Source organism: Suricata suricatta, chromosome 3 (genome assembly GCF_006229205.1).
Source record: "Suricata suricatta isolate VVHF042 chromosome 3, meerkat_22Aug2017_6uvM2_HiC, whole genome shotgun sequence".
In the NCBI taxonomy this organism is placed as follows: domain Eukaryota; kingdom Metazoa; phylum Chordata; class Mammalia; order Carnivora; family Herpestidae; genus Suricata; species Suricata suricatta.
In genome coordinates, this window is record NC_043702.1 from 160,068,907 (window position 1) to 160,088,626 (window position 19,720).

Below are 19,720 nucleotides of genomic sequence, written 5' to 3' on the forward strand. Positions count from 1 at the left end.
CTCTCCTCATAGCTTGTATTATCATTCATACATATATATTTTTAAAATATTTATCTATTTATTTTGAGAGAGAAAGAGAGAGTGTGAGGGAGGGGCAGAGAGAGAGGGAGAGAGAGAGAATTGCAAGCAGGCTCTGTGCTCTTAGTGCAGAGCCTGAAGTGGGGCTCAATCTCACGAAGCACGAGATTATGACCTGAGCCAAAATCAAGAGTCAGATACCTAATAGACTGAGCCACCCAGGGGCTCCCATCCCTATATTTTTATGGGTGTATTTCTTTGTCTTACCAACTAAATGTTAAATCTCTGAGAAATAGAGTTCATGGTTTCTAGCCTCCTGCCCCAATCCTAGAAACTAGGCATCCATTTTGAACACAGCAGGTGATTAATAATACATTATTATGTATCCAAGTAATAGGATCAAGGGAAATAAGTAAAACATTCTCATCCTTTCCTGGATATTTGTACAGGACTTACATTTCAGATGAATTTGGGGAGCCTTGATTTTTCACACCAAACAGGAACTGTTGGTGAAGAGCAATGGGGGTGGTTGGAATTACACATTTTCTACTTTCAGTTAGAGAAAATGTGGTTGCATTTAACATTTCACGTCCAGCAAGCAAGCTTCCAACACAAAGATAGGAGGATCAATATTGGCTTAAGTGAAATATAAATCTGGGTTGCATCAGCATGAGGGTGAGAACCAACACATTCTCGGACAAATAACTTGTGTCAAAGGCAATGTAAAGATTGCCAACAATTGGAGCTTAAGAATAGAGTCCAAAGGGATGCCACCAGAAAGAGAAAAAGAATGAAAAGACACACACGTGTGTGAACTCGAGCATATTCCTGAGTGGGTTCATAGACACATAGGTAGAAATGATCTCCGGCTGAAACCAAAAGCCTGATGGCAAAAAATGACAATGGTCCCTTGTCCTGTGGCAGAATTCAGACTTATTCATGGAAGTGTCCTGATGGCCTTCAGTCTGAGCTGTAGCACTTTGGCTCCAAAGTTTTAGAATGAATGCACTGTTCGAGACAGACAATATCAATAAATCACTTAATACCTTGAGCTGTGGGAGCTGGGGGTGGGAGCAGCTTAGCTCTTGTGGGAGAGACTAACCAAACAAAAGCCTCCATGCTGGTCAGAAATACGTTAGCAAGATTAATACCTAATTAAATGCAAGTCTAAAACCAAACAGAAAACATGCTCAATAAGTGTTCTCTAAAAGGGGTATAGAAAATGCTTAGGAATGGGATAGGATAAAGGTGATAGCAACAGAAAAAGAGTCATCAGAATCACATAGCTAGTCACAGAAGTGTAGACTGAGACTCAAAGTTGGACAGGATCTTAGTCATGGGTAAATGGGGAAGAAGAGAAGCGGCGAGGACAGAGAAGACTGGACCACCTCACTGAGGGGCGTCACACCTTCCAAGCCCACTGTGCTCTTGGTCAGAGATTTTTATACCCTGGCATTTCATTAATGACTCACTGATAGAGACGTAAGAGGTTTTTGTTTTTTTTGTTTGTTTGTTTGTTTTTAACCTGGCTCTTTTCTGTCTTAGAAGAGTATCTTCTACTTTTAAATAGTAGGGGTTGAGGACAGAGTGGGGAGGTGGGCCTTGTATGGAGTAGGTATCATGTTCGACATACAAGATCTCTTAGTTCTCTCCTTTAAAAAATTTTTTTTAACATTTATTTATTTTTGAGAGACAGAGACAGATCATGAGCAGGGGTGGGGCAGAGAGAGAGGGCCACACAGAACAAAGTGGGCTCCAGGCTCTGAGCTGTCAGCACAGAGCCTGACGTGGGGCTCGAACCCACGAGCTGTGAGATCATGTCCTGAGCTGAAGTTGGACGCCCAAATGACTAGGCCACATGGGTGCCCAAGATCTCTTAGTTCTCTTAATATAGCTTTTTTTTTTTAAGTGACGCTATGGGAAATTAAGTATCATGTCCAAGCTGTGTGATTTTCGCTCAATTTCTTGATCTGAAAATAGGATGGCTATGAGCTTCCAGTGGGGAAGAGCCTGGAAACTGGAACTATTTCACAGTAGTATGGCAGGTGTGCTCAGCGTGCCAGGGCAGCCCTTGTTTCTGGCTGAAAGTGTTTCCCACATATTCATAAAGCTCTGGCTGTAGGAGGGGGGCCCTGTGACTAGGTCTATTTGATCAAAGTCCTCCATTCTCTTGGTCACAAGGTGCTCGAGGGTCAGTGAGAGTCTGGCTCTTGGATAACTTACGCACACTGAGAAAGAAGTCCTGTTTCTGCTCTGAGGTGTGAGGGCTATAATAATCATAGCTGTCATAATAGTGTAGGGTGAGTTGTTCTTTATATGAGGCACTGTACTAAGCATATCCGTTTATCAATTCATTTAGTCCCAAAGCAAGTTCATGAGTTCAGTGCTGCTCCAACCAACATTTTCAGGACATAAAGAAGGTCTGAATCAGGTATTGTTGGGGGTGATTTTCTCCAAGTGGAATGAAGCCAAATGCAGACCATTTGAGATGGAGGAAGAAGAGAGAGAACGCATCTGACAGCTTTGAGTTTTATACCCCAAGCACCTGGGGAGACCTGGTGTTTGCACCCTTCTCATGGGTTCAGGGAACTTCTTTGTCCTTTTCCCAGATGGGTGAACACAAACAATCTCTTTTTGTTTAAGTTGGCTTCCTACCACTTGTAGTAAGATAATCAAGATACATTATTGATGATGTAAGTTTTCTCAAGAACCTAAATGGGACTCTTATATGCAGTAAATAAAATAAATTATTTGTTACTTATTTACATTTATATTTTATAATATATTCATAGTTTATTAAATACATTTGTTAGTAAGGAATTACATTGGGTTTCATTAGGAAACACCACCACTGATATTTCCACATGTCCTTTTTGGTGGTAGAGAACCACACAACTATTGATTGTCTGAAGCACTTGCTTTGATACAGCTTAAATACTACTAGAAAATGAAATTGCTTAGAATCAAAATATATTCTGTCTGGTTTTCCTATCAATTAAATCAAGAAAAGATAAAATTTGATTTGGACTTTTTAAAGTGTATGGTTATAAATTACCCCTCTAGGCTCCTAGAATTTAGAACTGGAATGGATCAAGAAGATGTGGTATACACACACACACACACACACACACACACACACACAATGGAGTACTACATGGCAATGAGAAAGAATGAAATCTGGCCATTTGTAGCAAAGTGGATGGACCTCGAGGGTGTCATGCTAAGTGAAATAAGTCAGGCAGAGAAGGACAGATACCATATGTTTGCACTCATAGGTCTAACAGGAGAACAGGAGAAACCTAATGGAGGACCAGGGGGAGGGGAAGAGGGACAGGGAGTTGGAGAAAGCGAGGGACACAAACCATTAGAGACTATTAAATACTGAAAAGGAACTGAGGACTAAAGGGGGAGGGGGGGAGGAGGGGTGATGGTCATGGAGGGGGGCACTTTTAGGGAGAAGCACTGGGTGTTATATGGAAACCAGTTTGACAATAAACTATTATAAATAAAAAAAAAGAATTTAGAACTGGGGAGAACTTTCATTTAAACACAGGGGAGGGGCGCCTGGGTGGTTCAGTCAGATAAGCATCCAACTCTTGATTTTTGTTCAGGTCAGGATCCCGGGATCATGGGGCTCTATGCTGGGCATGGAGCCTGCCTGGCATTCTCTCTCTGTATCTCTCTCTCTCTCTCTCTCTCCCTCCTTTCCCCTGCTTGAGCTCACTCTCTCTAAAATAAAAATTATTATCATTATTATTATTTTTTAACACAGGGGAAAACCATTGGGAAAGGCTAATTTGCTCCAGGATCAAGAAATAGAGAAGGTGCTGTTCCTTTCTTCTCCCTTCCCTCACTCCACACCTTGTGGGGGTGCACAGAGAGGGCCTCACTAGTCCCCCCTTGCAGTCTTCAGACAGATGTTTCTGGCAGGAACAGTGAAAGTCCCCTTATATGTCTCCTTCTCAGCCCTTCCTTCCATCCTCTTCAGCATAAATGTTTAGACAGAATTTTTCGGAGCCGGGGTCGGTCTGTTAGAAAACAGCAGGCTGCCATCCTGCGTGGCCTCCCACAGCGCCGGCCCTATCAGACCCACACTTAGTGAGTTATCGAGTTTCCTCGGAGGCTGACCTGTCACTTCTCAGTCACCCAGGTACGAGGCACCGGAGGCCTTTGGAGATCCTGTGAGTGTAGGTGCTTATTGCAAAAACCTGTCAAAGTGGGGAAGTTTCAGGAAAACTAATTAAGTCACTGACAGCATGATTTGGTGAAAGGGGAGCCATGGCAGGCCCTAGCAAATCCATGGTGAGTCATTGCCTTAAGCGAGAGTATGAATATGAATGCACAATTACGAAGAGCAGCTCATGGGCCCCAGCTCCCGCCCTGCAAGTCAAAGCTGAAGCTGCTTATGGAGTAGACTCACTCAGGGGCCCTCTCTGAAGCCTGTGAAGATACTACTTTCTTTTATTTTTAATTTTTTAAAATGTTTTTATTTTTATTTCTTTTGGAGAGACAGAGACAGCATGAGCAGGGGAGGGTCAGAGAGAGAGGGAGACACAGAATCCAAAGCAGGCTCCAGGCTCTGAGCTAGCTGTCAGCACAGAGCCTGACATGGGGCTCGAACCCACGAACCGTGAGATCATGCCCTGAGCTGAAGCCAGACGCTCAACAAACTGAGCCACCCAGGCACCCCCCAGATCTTCTTAATTTGCCTGCTGTACAATTAAGGACTTGCCCACATAGAGTGTGGAGGTTTATACCATATATATCAGTACAGCCTGATTTTGAAAAAGTTGAAGACAGAAATGAGTACTGCCTGTGAAAAGTATCACATTGGGTTGTAAATATGCCGAGGAACAGGAAGCCTGTAATCTCCACTTACGGAAAAGGTCTGTGCACTGAGGAATTTTGTGCAGTAAAGGTGCGTCTCATTTATGTATGAATCACCCATTTTATAGAGTTTTTGAGAATTAGGTTCCGGTAAACTAAATTGTATTTGAAATTCACGGAGATTGCTTGTTCTTTAATGAGACTCTACACCGTGTGGTTCTTCAAAGATGCCCCATCCATCTTGTGACATATAAACAACACTCCAAATTTCTATGATTTATATTTTAGATCTTACGGTTTTTATTAAAGCTGATCCTTTAGAATCTCTGGAAGCTGTATTGAAATGAATCAAATTAGGAAAATCCCATTTTAAAGGTGCTGAATGTTTTAACTCTTCCTACCAAATACCCGGTCTCCCAAATGAGAAACGAAACAAAAATAAACAACAAACGTCAAACAAAAGCCAAGAGCGAGAGTAAAAGAAATTAGTTGATTAATTGAGACACGACCTTTGCAGACAACATAGGCTGTGCCCACTTTCCAGCTTCACACCACAACAATAGGACTCCTGTTTAGCAAAGTCATGGATAGACCAAGGTAAATAGGTTGGTCATCAATTATCATCATGTAAATGAGGCACTTGTGGAGAGCTGGCTTCACTTATTTAGGCAATCGGTTTATGACAGCTTAGGACCATGATTCTCAGCCCTGGCCGCACATTAGAATCACCTGGGGACCTTTTGAAACGCACTGATGCCTGGACCCATCCCAGGATCAGAGCCACAAAAGGATGGGGCCCGGGCATCGGGAATCATGTTAAAGTTCCCCAGGTGATTCTAATGTGCAGTCAGGGCTGAGAGCCACTGAATTAGGAAATCACCACTTAGAAATCCGGCTTAAGTAGCATAGCAACAATGCTGGACCCTCTGGGGCAGTATTTCTCAAAAAAAAAAAAAGGGGGGGTTGTGGGCTATCTGAGCTGCTTGTTAAAAATACAAATTCTGGAAATCCCACCCTTACCCCTTAGAATCTGCACTTTGAACATGCTTTTTGGGTAATCCTTTCTTACTAGAAACGCTGGGAGCCACTTTCTTAAGATGTTCAATATTGAAGTTTCACTGAAAAGTTAGAAAGTGCCTGTAATATCTCATGGCTTTTGCCCACCTTCCAATGCAATAGTTATCACGCCGGGCATGTGAATTGTTGGGAGGGGTGACGCTGGCTGGCTCTCACTCTCCAGGGTTTCTTGGAGCGAGGGGTCCCCCTTTCTCTCAGTAAGAACATAGTTCCTGTCCCTTCTGTCCATCAAAACTCATCCATTCTATATTCTTTTCTCGCAGGACTCAAACACTGATCAACTGATTGGTGAATTTACTCTAGTAAGTGCTGTCTTGTTTTTCTCACATAATAAATTTTGGCAGCTGCCAACAAGGAAATGAGTACAATGGTGTAGGGTCATATAGAGGATGGGCAATGGCATCAGACGCCCTCCTGGCCTACAATGTGGAAGGTTACCTACCCAACTACAGATCGTCACCGCCCTTTTGGTGAATAGGTCCATATCTCTGGGCAGTTTCTCAGTTCTTTGGTTTCATATCCTACCAATATAAATTGCCTCAAAAATACAATCCTCTGCAGAAGGGTCAAATCATTGACAGATGTTGGGTGAACTGATGTCTCTAGGACAATGAAGGTATTTTCTGAAAGGCAGCTGGCAGACGAAGTAGTCCTCAGACAAATTTGAGAGCAATGCAAATTCATCTCAACAGCAAAATGTTCTTTTGTAAAAGGGAAATCAATTCTTTTAGTACATTACATCCTAAATGGCTTCTGCAAGATCATTCAGGGTCTGTATAGACTCAGCAGTTACACAGGCTAAATAAATCCAACATTTTAGTTCATTTATTCCAACATTTAATCTATATTTTTCAAAATATTTCCTGTGAGGACTGAGTTTGGGGCAGCTAGTGTAGACTTCACCCTCCTGCTCTCTATCCCTATGTTGTAACAAGGTAGAATTAGCTGTTAAATGCCAATTTGAGATCAGTTTGTTATGAAAACCCAATGAAATGCATCCATTTGGGTGGGATGAGTAAGGAGGAGGAACATGACAAGGAGCCAACAGGAAGGGTCACAAAAGGAACAGCATAGTCTGTGAGGTCCACTCTCCCCTGAATTGTGGGTCCATTGGCTCCTGCTTGTCCTCAGCTCCTTGTAAGACAACTCACGAGAGCTGAGACACATATGTGGGGTTTACCATTCCTTTAAAAACTGGCACAAGACTTCTGTGGATCATGTGGCCAATTACTGAACCCAATGACACAACATAATACCAAAGAAGCTATAATCACTGGTTTACTTTCAGTATCTATGTATCTTTATTTTTTGTGTTTGTTTTGAGAGAGAGAGAGAGAGAGAGAGAATGACCAAGGGAGGGACAAAGAGAAAGGAAGAGAGAAAATCCCAAGCAGGCTCTGCACTGCCAGCCTGTAGCCTGATATGGGGCTCAATCCCATGAACTGTGAGATCATGATTGAGCTGAAGTTAAGAATCAGATGCCTAAATGACTGCCCAGGTGACTCTCAGTGGGGCATTTAGTTTCATCTAATTAGAGGCTGAAGATTTCATGCTGATTCCATTCAGCTCTGTCACAAAGGTGCACTTTTATTTATAAGGGAGACTAGATAATTGAGAAGAGTCTTTGATAAGTTACACTTTTTAGTAAAGATATAGAGAAAGAACCAAAGGATGGCCAGCCACATAGACACTGCTGTTTCTATTACTCTTTTGTCTCCAACTGTGGTATCAATAGGCATTTTGTTCCTATAAAATATAAACCATAATCCTCACCCTAAACCCTTGGGGTCTGATGTGTTTTTAAATAATTTTGTTTTTTCAGATTTTGGAAAAGTAATATAATACATATACCGCATATTTTGTAATATCCTCAGAATGATCTGGTAATGAAACATAATATTTCTGTAGCAAACATATAAATATTCACATTAGACGGGATAAATGCTATAAACAGTCTCAAGTTTGTTTAGGTTGAGTTTTACTGCCAAATGAGTTGTGCCAAGAGAAAAAATTTCGTTTTTAAGTGAGTTTTAGATTTGGAAATGAAAACAAGGGATTATGGATATATATTCATGTATTTCTCCAAACTGTTCAAGAATCTATTTATATTTTCAATTTTCACTAACTTCACTGGGTAATTTGTGTCGTACATTATTGGCCAAAAATAGACTCTCCTCACACTTAAAATGTTACCTCTAGTTACTATACTCATTGATTTGCTCAACATATTTCTAGTGACTTAGTGATTTTATTATTTCTGGTTATGGTAAGCTTTTCAAGGCTCAGTTTCCTCTTTTAGAAAATTGCACTTGGCACTGTGCCTGGCCCTTAGCGCTTGCATCAATCAGCAAGCTTTGGTCTGCCAGCGGGAAACTGATTCCGACCTCCGCGAAAGGGAGTTTATCGGGAGTATGTGGAATTCGAAGGATAGTTGAAGAATCCTGCTCGAAAATAGCAGGGATAAGTAAGAATAGCTTTTGGATTGAGGTTGGGTATATTTTATCAGGACTTCTCACCTCCATCTTTTAAAATTCTGAGTCACTGTGCTGAAGATGAAGCCCCGGAAGAATCTGAGGGGCGGAGCATGGCCCATGTGCCCACCTCTTGGTTAGGAGACAGCCAGACGCATGCACTGACTGATACTCCTCCAAAACCTGGGCAAGGGGTGGGGGATCATCCCCCCCAGGAAGTGGGGGTACTATCAGAAGAAGAACCAAAAGCACTCTGATAGAAAAACAGTAAACCTAACAGAAGTCCTCTATAGATTTCAAAATATTTTCAGAGTGTTTTTCTCAATTCTCAGAATTTTAGGGGTATGCAAGGTCCTATTTTTTAAGCTGCTCTCATACAAAACTTGCTTCCTCCCCATGTACAGGTTAGTTGTTTTCCTCTTGATATTTCTCAACGTCCCATGTCTTTCTTGAGCACCCAGGGTGAAGGTATTTGCCACTGGGTTTTATTTTTTCTTGGTACAATTAGTGAGTGATTTCCAAAGTGATTTTTTTTAAACAAGGAGTGTTTCCTGTCAAGGCAAGGCTGAAAGAGGGAAGCTTAATGGTAGAAATCACTTCATTAATAAGAAATGCAAATACTTCACTTGAAATTTACATAGGAATAACACGCTTTTTTCACATGGATCAAGAACCAAGGAAATGAAGAAGGCAAATGAGTATGGTCTTCCCTCCCTCATTTACTGCTTATAATTTTTTTAAAGGATGTTATTAAATTCCTGAAGCCCCCTGTTCCTTTAAGTGGCTTTTCGGATCGCAAGCGATTTTTACAGGCAGGTGCTGATATGCGCCTACAACCTCAGCGTGAATTGGTGGTAACACACATTTCTTACCTGATACTCATATTCTGTGAAAGGTGATAGTTCGAAATCCGTAAAAGAGCTTGCGCTTCCGTTATAGGTTAGCACTGGATTCGATTTTCTAGACTGAGTTGCTATTTGTCTTCTGTACAACTCATAATATAAAACTTTTCCATTTGGCTGAAGGGGTCCTGTCCACAGAAGGGAAACCATGGGCTGGAATCCCCCGGGTGCCATCCGGACCTCGAGATGTGGAGGCGGTTGCATCTGAGGTGCGACCTCAGGGGTCTGCATGGATGTCCAGTCACTTGATGCGCATCCCTGCACGGTGCAAGCCTGAATTCGTACCTCATACCTTCAGGACACAAGGCAGAGACTCCCTGTTATTGGCAAAATAGATTTTTCTCGGAAAGGATCTTCAACAGACTGTTTTTGAAAGGAAAAAGACAACTAAGTTTACGTTTATTCTTCGCTGCAGCTAGCCTCTTTAAAGAACGACAACGTTCCAGGAAATTTCAGAACATCTTACATCATCCTGGGTTTCCAAACTAAAACAAAGATTCTCACCTGTCTGGAAAGCGTAGGCACAATTCTGCCCTAAACAGGAATGTAAGGAATAAAGGAAATTTGAAGATTCTCTCTAACGTAACAAAGTCCGGTACTCTGCAGAGTTACTTAACACGGTGATGACGAATGTGGATCTTGGGGCGTATGATCCAGTTTTCAGTAGCCCTGGGCTTTTTCTACATCCGCAGCTGGGGCTGAATGATTCCCCAGGACTGTTTCCAGGTCGTGAAGGCACATCACGGAGTTAAAGTCTCCGTGGTAATAAATCCCCTCAGCTGCTACCTGACATCTTAAAACAGGCTCTCACACACGGCACAAAGACCTTTGGGGGCCACAGTTAACCCTACGCGCTAGATATCAATCATGGGGACACCTTATCACCATCCAGTTAAAGTCAACCAATCAATTATGTTTTGCCTCATAGTTGGTCTCCTGCCACCTGGAAAGGTCTATTTACATAGCTGGAACTTGCCCCTTCCAACAAGAGGGACTTTTGTTAGTATTAAGTGCCTACGGCTGCACATGAGTGCTTCTTCCCGCTCTGTTCCCACGCCCCACTGATTTTACGGCATCCTTGTGTTTCCCTCAACCCACAACCACCTTTCTCTTTATTTCTTTCGGTTCTGATCTTTTCCTCTTCTCTTTCCTGCTTTCTCTCCTCTTACCATTGCTTTCTGTTCTCTCCCTTGCTTTTTTTTCCTATTTCTCCTCCCCTCTCCTTTTTCCCACTTTCTCTTTTTAATTACACTTCTTTATCCTTCTTTTGTGACATCATTCATTCCGTTTTCTGCTCCTCCTTTCTGTCTGCTCCTCCCATGCTTATCTCCACCTCAATGGGACTACTGGTTTATGGGCACATCAATTCATGGGTGTATTTGACAGATTTGACTCCAAAACAATTCTGTGAGGTCCATTTTCCACACACAGATTATTTGTTTTCTGGACTACCTGTGGTAGTTTTAAAATTCTGGGTCATGTCTTTTGCTACTTAGAGGATTCCCAGGCTCCTTCCTACTTACCAGCTGGAGGCACCCAAGAGGACACACTAATTCGCAGTATTCGGTAGACATTAAGCTGCTAAAAAACCACAAACTACATGAACCCCAAATTCATATACAAGCAAGAGGCTGTTTTAAGTCATTTAATGTCACTTACATCCTCAGTTAGGACAGTGAAGAGGACATCTCTTAGCCCTTTAAATATCATTCCTAGGCTTATCAGATTATCAAATTTTTCCTACCTCCCCCCCACCTAGGCTGTGAGAAGTGCTTCTCTCACATCTGGAAACCTTATTCTTTTCTAGAGATCTTTTTGAATAAGAATTTCAAAGGAGAGCAAGTTGATAACAATTTGTAAAACTTGCAGGTACCAGTCAGGTAAAGAGGAAGTCAGTATAAAATGTATAGCTGTGCAGCTGACCTGGATCTTTAATACCCTGAATCAGAGCCCGATAAAAGACAACTCACACAGCATGTGGATTAGCTATGAAAGATACCTGCAGAAGTTTTAATTACTGTTTAATATTTAATGCGACCTTAAGTAATTGTCATGAGTAGATGCATAAGACCATGAATGTTTCATTTAAACAGCACTATATATCAGAGATAATTATAGGAGAGATCTAATCTACACATCAGTAGATTACAATAATAGCTGAATTTTACCAGTGGTGGCTGGAAATCAACACTCTTCCAGCCTTTAATATTTTTAAAGTGGTTCTGTTCATTTTACTAAATTTTAAGCATAAAATGTCTTTTATTACTCTTCTCTCTGGAGATGTAAGTTACTTAAAATGTGTTAGGGAAAAATGCCAAGTAATTCTTTAAGCTATAGGAAAAGGGTCAGTGGGAAGGTTCCTTCGTGTGGAGACAACATACATCCATGCATGTCAGAGAGCCTGGAGTGGGATCACTGAGACACACGAGCTGGCAAAGTGGCACCGTCCTGGCACGCCATGAGATCAGAGCTGGGGAAATGCTATGGGGATGAGGACATAGAGTCAAATGAGTCTCATTATCCCTGACAGAAGTGCTAGACTCAGTAAAAAGGCTCTCGCCAAAACAAAATTTGGGTCAGTCCAACTCTACCTGGTAATAGCTCCCACTGGTACGTTTTTCATCTTTAAAATAATACCTAATTTTCTTCACAGCCTGGGTCAGATAACCCCATTTGAGCTCTCAGAGCTGTCCAGGGGTCTGTGTGTTCTCAGAAGGGACTATATATATAGTCTCTGTATCACGTGTTCCAGACATCATGGTGAATTGCAAACATTTCTGAAAAAACGGACTCTAAAGATTCTACCTTCAAGAATTTTGCTCTCTAGAAGTTATGCACACAAGCTTTGGCTCGATGAGGATGTGGTTAGTCTGCTGTCAATGCTTAAGGGGTCAGGGGTCGGGTACATCCTCCATCTTGTTTTAGAGTTTTCATTTAAACTGACCAAGGGCTCACGCTATAGAAATAACAGCGGTTTGCTCTTAGAAAACCCGGAGTCAACTACCCACCTGTGAAATGGCTTCAGCTGGTCAACGAGGCATGACTGTGTGTCAAAAGAATTATGAGTTGTGTTTATGTGTATGGTTTTTGTTTCTTTATCAAGTAGCTCTCGGATAAAGAGGGTGTAGTTGACGATATCACCATTTGTCCTCACTGGAGCATCCCACGTCACTAAAATCTCTTGAGGGCCCTTGGCCTTTGATTTTGGGGGTTCTAACCCTGAAGGCGCAGAGGGGCTGGTTCTGTCTTTGACGAGTGGGCTCAACACCCCACCTTGGCTGTTGTTGGCGGCCACTGTGTAGCCATACTCCACCCCTGGGGTGAGAGTGACATCATGATAGCGAGTTTCCAGGCCAGCATAGATGATGGCTCCATCTCGTCTAAGTTCGTAACTTCTGATCTGGCCATTTGGGTTTCTGGGAGGTTTCCAGGTGATCTCTATTGACTCTGAGCCTGTGACTTGCAATTTTGGAGGGTCTATGTTCTCTGGTGGGGCCTCCATTGTCCAGGCAGAGTTGGATGCACTAGCTGTACAGCCTCCTTTTGTGCAGGCCACCAGGGAGAACTCGTACTGCCTATGAGGCTGCAGCTGGGAAACCAGCAGAGACAGACTCTGCCCAGCCGGGTGCTCCTTCCCATCCAGTCTCAGCAAATATTGAGTGATCTTTCCATTTTTAATTGCTGGCGGTGACCATGATGCATTTATTTGGGTAGCGCTGATGGCCCAGAGAGCTGGAGGGCTGACCCCAGCTGGAGCCGCCTGGAGGGTTGTGATGCTGGTGGGCTTGCTGGGGGAGCAGCCTCCACTCGAACAGGCGATGACCGCATAGCTGTATGTAGAAAACGGAAGCAGCTCCTCATCGGTATAATTGAAAGTCTGGGCATCAAAGCTGAAAGGGTAGAGTGCTCCGTTTCTTTGGAGTTTGTACGACTGGATAACACCATTAGGCTGTTCTGGCGGGAGCCAGGAAATCAGCAGTTTTGGGGGATTCGTGGATGCATAGGTTATCTCTGGGGGAGAGAGCCCCTCTGGGGGTGCCTGCATTGTCCTTACGACACTCCAAGAGCTACTGGTGTGGCCTGCAGAATTCCAAGCGTGGATTTTATATTCACACTGCACCCACGGCTGCAAACCAGTGTCAGTATACACAAATGTGTTCCTTTCTGTATTATATTCCGTGAAAACAATTTCCTCATCTGCCTGGATTGTCTGATTTCCCCAGGCTTTTCCCTCGAAGCACCTGCGAATCACTTCATAGCGAATTATCTTTCCATTTGGATATATAGGCTCTGCCCAGCTCAGCTCAATGCTGGTGGGCCCCACAGACTGGATGGTAGGGGCCAGCTGAGAGTGGGGGGCGGCTTCATCTGTCCACAGAGGCTGGGGCGCCGAGTGTGCGCAACCAGCCCTCGTGCAGGCCTCCAGAGTCAGCGTGTAGAGAGTGAAAGGGTCCAGGCGTCGGAAGAGAAACTGACGATTCAAGCCAGTGTACTCCAGGGTCCCCTCACTGAACACGTTGTAGGTCTGTGGGAAGAAGAGAAGGGGAGGGAAAATGACGTGTAGCCTGCGATTTCTCGGTGTAGCTATTTCATCCCCTTGACCCTTCTTGCCCTCCTACTCTTCCTCCCAATCCAGATGAAGCATTCTGGTATTAATTTTGGGAATGCGCTTTTTTCCATTTACTGTAAAGTCCACAAAAGAAGAACAATGGGGTTTTTTGCCTTTTTTTTAAAGGTTGGATATCACATAAGCACATATCTAAATGCTAAGGACTATTGAAGCTGATTCTTTGGCCTAAAAAGTGTTCATGGAGTTTCCTCTTTTTTTTTTTTTTTTTTAAAGGAACAGTAGTCAAACCCCTTGTTTTATAGATGACAAGCACTTTGGATCTCATTGTGGGTAGGGTAAGTAGGACCTAACTCCATTGTTTATCTCCTACAGCATTTACTGGGGAATGGAATTACAATGCTTAATCATTTGTACCAGGGTGCCAGGGCTGAAGATGTCTGGGTATCCGTGTGTGGGAACACATACATGCACACACTTATACCTATATATCTGTTATACATATATACACAAATATAGATGCAAACTTTGACGAGGAGAAGATGGGGAACCGCCCTGTTCTCTTGCGTACCATGGGTGAATTGGGTGTTTCTCTGGAGCAGTGTTCTATTGTTCTGGAAAGAATCATCTGAGTGCTCATTGTAAATGTAGAGCAGATTCCCATTCCATATTATTCATTGTTCTTTGGGAAAGATGGGAAGTAACTCAACTTGAATACAGATGTCTTGCCTAGTGATCTCCTGCCATTTCCCAGCCTCAGTGCACCTGGGCGATGTGATACATTCCTGTGGATGATGGTGACTCCCCCTAGGGTGGCCTCCCTCACGTGGGACTGGGATGTATATCAGAATCCCTTGGGAGGGAAATCTAGTTTGAAACATTCTCACAGGGAAACTTAACTTAGACTGGACTGTTGATATACTTTAATGTTATTTAGTATGAAATAGACTTTTGGAAATCTATTCATGTTGGACTATCGTATTTCAGTGTGATTTTTTTTCCTTGTTGGGGGTCCTAAAACAAGCCCACACCCCTGAAGGGAGAGAAATAGTATATTTTCTGAAGAGAGCATAGCTTCCAGAATCAAATCGAAAGCCTCTACGAGTCACTGAACCCTTTCATATTCACCTAGCAAATCTCTAACTAGTATTCAATTTAGCTTTTTCTCTGTACCTTAGCTTCTAACTGGGGTTGGGAGAAAACACTCAATATGCTGACTGGTCTCGCTTTAAATTTCTTACTAGAAATTAACTGGGTGATTCCCACTTGTAGTCCTGTTCTGTTCCCCTATACGTTTGCTCTTTCGTTTTCCAAAGGGATTCCTTCATATCTTCCCTTTTCCCCACTATCTGCCAGTACCTCTTCCCTGTTTCCCAGGTGGCTATTGACAGAGCCACACATTTGGTTGGGAAAATAGAAGCAGTCAGAAAGGAATAGTCTCATGATATATATGATCATCACCATATCCTTGTGGATCTAGACTTACACTGTTTGCCCTCCTTCCTCATGCTCTGGAGGAAGTGTCTCTGCCCCTGTGCAGCCCACCTGAGCTCTGGATCCCATGCATCCTCCTCCCTATGGCTCTCCCTCCCACAGTCATTCTCATTATCTCTTGCATCACCGATTGATCTCCCTCTACTGGGCTATTTCCATTAGTGTTTAAATGTACGCTAGTACCTTTCATTGATTTTTAAATAAAACTTCTTGACACTATAGTCCACCAGCTACTGCCCTGTTTCCCTGCTTTTCCCCAATACTTCTTTAAAGAGTGGCTGTCCTCAATTCCTCCTCTTCCCATTTTCTCCTCAGACCATCCCAACCAGGTTTCTCATTTCACCGCTTGATTTTCTTGTCAAGGTCACGATGATTACCTCATTTCCCGATCCAGCGTGACTTCTCTGCCCTCGTTCCATTCCACTTGATCTCTCAACAGCTCAACAGACTCTGTCCACAGTTTTGGGGTCCCTGCTCACCTACTTTTCCTTCTACCTCACCTGCCTCTTCTCAATGTTCTTGGCTGGCCCCATTCCTCCTTTGGACGTCCACATTTCTGTATTCCCCAGAGCTTGATCCTAGTCTCACATCATTTCTAGTTATATTTTCTTACGCCTGATTTCCTCCAGGCCCATGGATTTACATGTCACCCATATACTAATTAATTCCAAATATATATATATATATTTATGTTTGTGAAGAACTGTCTCAAGAATTCTAGACTTCTACGTCTAGCTGCCTACTTGCCCCTTCAGACCTGTAGACTTTCCAACCTACCTCCCCAGTCAATGACTCAAGGCCTGAAATATCCCTTTCCTTCATATTAACATCCATTCCACTAACAGATCTCATGAACTTTGCTTTTGGGACGTATCTCTGCTCCACCCACATCCTCTATCCCCATAGCACCCATTCATTCTACCCTGAGTTTTTAATATCTCTTAAATACCACTGGTCTTCTTAGGGTCTATTTTCTAGGTAGCAGCCAGAGTGATTTTGAAAACCATGAATTTGATTATGCTACACCTTTGCCTAAAAACTTCAGTAATTTTTCATCACACTTAGAATAAATCCAAACTCCTCACAACCCACCAGGTTGGGCACCTTCTACCAATCTGCCAATCTCATCTTTCTCTCCCTCCCAGTGCTTCCACCACAGTGGCTTTCTTCCCTTCATTTGAACACACCAAGTTCATTCCTGGCTTCAGGCCTTGAATTTGCTGTTCACTTTGTCTGGAACATTTTGCTCTCATATCTTCACATGACCGACTCGGTCTTGTCATTCAGGGCTCAGCTCAGATGTCAACTCAATTCAAATGATCATCCATTCTAAAATAGCCTGAGCAGGCATAATTGCATTATTCTATTTAATTTTCTTTATTGTATTCATCCTGCTCTGAAATTCTGTTTATTTGTGTACCAGCTTTTGTTTGCCTCTCTGTACCCCTACCAGTCATGTACACACACACACACACACACACACACACACACACACATACACACACAGGTAGGGTGTGTGATAGCAGGGATCTTGCCTCTCATGTTCATTCCTGAATAAGTGCCTGGTACTTAGTAGAAGCTCAATAAATATTTGGTATTTAGGAGTAGATATTCTTATTGTCAATCATGTCGGGAAAAGGCAGACACCAGAATGGGAAACAAGCACTCACAAAGAGATACTTTGATGAGTGTGAAGAGAGAGATTCTTTCCTCTGATGAGATCTTAGGGCTTTGGCTTGGGTTTTAAGACCGGGGATCTTCTGGCGCAAGCCTCCTGTCCTGGAGTGGGGAGTCAGGCTCTGTCACATGTAGGCAGGCTTGTAGAAAGTGGCTTGTTTCTGCTGCCTGCGGCAGGCCCGGCTCTGCTGAGAGGCAGCCATCGGACTAAGCAGTAAGGCTGTTACATGGAGGCCCCGAGGATGGGCCTCAGCCTGTGAACTCTCCTTACAGTTCTAAGTTGTCGCTGTAGGTGATTCTGCTGTCATCTTCAGAGAAGCTTTTAGCAAAGTTACAGCTTAGTCTTAACTGTTCTGTGTGGGATTAGCCAGGGACTTTTCGCCACTACGAGAGGGAGCAGTAAGGGAAGATTAGAGGGTCCAGAGCAGCTGTGGGCTGGAGAATTCTGCAGAAGGTAGGTGCTGAGGGCCTAACTGCTGGTCCAGGGCTGGAGGCAGCAGTAGACTGACCAGCAAGTCCCCCTACCATTGGAGAGGAACATTAGAGAGGGAGACTAAGGCTGACTTTCACATGGGTGATTGTTCAAAGTGTCAAAATGCAGTCTAATAATGGAAATGCAACTTTCTTTGTGCTCATGGACCAGTGAAACATGAGACACATCTATGACATTAATAAGACGATTCCTCATGGTTATGTATGGAGGCGGGGAGTCAGCAGACGCGTGGGGCTTCCTGTCTTCTGCTTAGTGAGCTCTGCTCAAAGCATAAGTTAGGCAAGCCTTGAGTAAGTAAGGGTAACTCGGGAGGCAGTCAGAACAGTCATTTGGAGTTCAGTTTTGGCATGACTTCCTGACTTCGAATTGTAATTCGGTCATTTGCAATGCGGGCTTGGGCAATTATTTAGCCTTTATTGTGCCTCCTGAGGTTTAGCGGTAACTACCTGGTAGAGTTCATGTGAAAATTAAATGAGATAATCCATGGAGAGCACTTAGCCCAGTGTTGGGTTCATAGGAAGCATAATACATGGGAGCCAGTTTTGTCTGATCTATGATTAAGTGCCTGGAGGAGCTATCAAGGAGAATTAAGCCGACTGTGAAGGGTGTTTTCCCACAGCGACATGATGACATGTCAGGGCTCATCTGTTTATCTGGAGAACCCCAGACATGACTTCACATTCAGGGTCGATGTTACCTTAATCACACCATTGCTTCTCACAGGCTCCGACCACTGTAGCAGCAATGCTCGGCCGTTCTCCTGCTGCTCCACTGTGAAGTTGCTCAGTCCACTGGGGGAAGATTCTAGGGTATGAACCATGGTCCAAGGGCTTGCAACTTCTCCTGCCTGGTTTGTGGCCACAATTCCAATGTGATATGTTGTGAATGGTTCCAGCCCAAACAGGTGGGCTTGATGGCTTGTACCCTGTAATGAAAATTAACAGGTGAGTTTTCTTTTAGGAACTACTAACGCTTGCTAGAAGGTTATTCTCTGGTCAAAGTACGTTGGCAACGGCAGCACAAATATCGTAACAGAGGTTTGAATTATTAAGAAAACAATGTGGGATTTTTTCTTGTTCTTGCAACCTGCATATATTATCTAATGTGTGATTTCAGACATATGCAAAGTTCAGATCAAATAGGACCCTTGCCTTTACAGAGCTGGCAACCCAAAGGGCGTGATACATAACATAAAAAAAATCTTGAGGCGCCCGGGTGGCTCAGTCTATTAAGCATCCGACTTTCGCTCAGGTCATGATCTCACGGTTCGTGGGTTCAAGCCCGGCGTCAGGCTCTGTGCTGACAGCTCAGAGCCTGGAGCCTGCTTCCGATTCTGTGTCTCTGTCTCTCTCTCTGACCCTTCCCTGCTCATGCTCTCTCTGTCTGTCTGTCTCTCTCTCTCAAAACAGGAGAAACAACATGAGGCAGGGAAGATGAAATTACTTCTAAGAGTAGGTACCCAAAAGCATCAGACAAAGTTATGTGAATGGAAATTTTCCCTAATTTGGAGGCATCCAAATATCATTAAAAAATCTGTGATGCTTAAGGTCAGGGCTGTAACCAGCTCATGATGGAAATTAGTGGCATCAAGTTGCAGGACAAACAATGGGACAGTCTTAAGGGTTTGGAGATTTAACCAGAATAGTTCTAATTCTTTTCCATTAATCCCCTATACGATTCGTTTACACGTATGACTCTCTCCACCTCCCCACCCTCCCTCTTTCACACTCCTGGTGTCTATTTATATCTTACAAGTGCAAAAGACAAACACAAGAAAACAAAAGCAACAAGCTGCCTGAACTATAAATGCACAGACACCCTTAGAGAAGTCTACTAGTGATACATATGTGAAAATATTCTCATTTGTTAAAAACACTGTAACTAAAACTATAAAACTTACCAAAAGTAATTGTTAGTTAGGTTTTGAGAATATGGTTTTTGTTGATTTAAAAGGAAAAAAAAAGGATAGCAGAATGAGGTTTTGTTCCTGCTTGGGGAGAACATTTAACATATTTTACATCACTAAAAACTGGAGCTAAAAGTCTTCATGGTTTGAAAGAGCCCAGGGTGCTCTTCTACATCTGGGCCGGATGGAGATCTGTTCACAGGTAACGACCATGTTTGCAAGTGGGCCAGTAATGTGTCTATAGGTAAACACGCACCTATACACCCAGACACACACCCAGACACACAC

The 19,720-nt window shown here is 43.2% G+C and overlaps 1 protein-coding gene across 1 annotated transcript in view; it reads right to left on the minus strand.

Annotated features, from left to right (window-relative positions):
• USH2A (usherin) overlaps positions 1–19,720 on the minus strand; it is a 697,677-nt gene that overhangs the window by 37,258 nt on the left and 640,699 nt on the right. Inside the window, exons 62-64 of the mRNA XM_029933401.1 lie at positions 18,224–18,451; positions 12,304–13,820; positions 9,266–9,587 (exon numbers count right to left, since the gene is read on the minus strand). Of these exons, the coding sequence (XP_029789261.1) occupies positions 9,266–9,587; positions 12,304–13,820; positions 18,224–18,451 (2,067 nt within the window). The remainder of the gene's footprint in view (positions 1–9,265; positions 9,588–12,303; positions 13,821–18,223; positions 18,452–19,720) is intronic.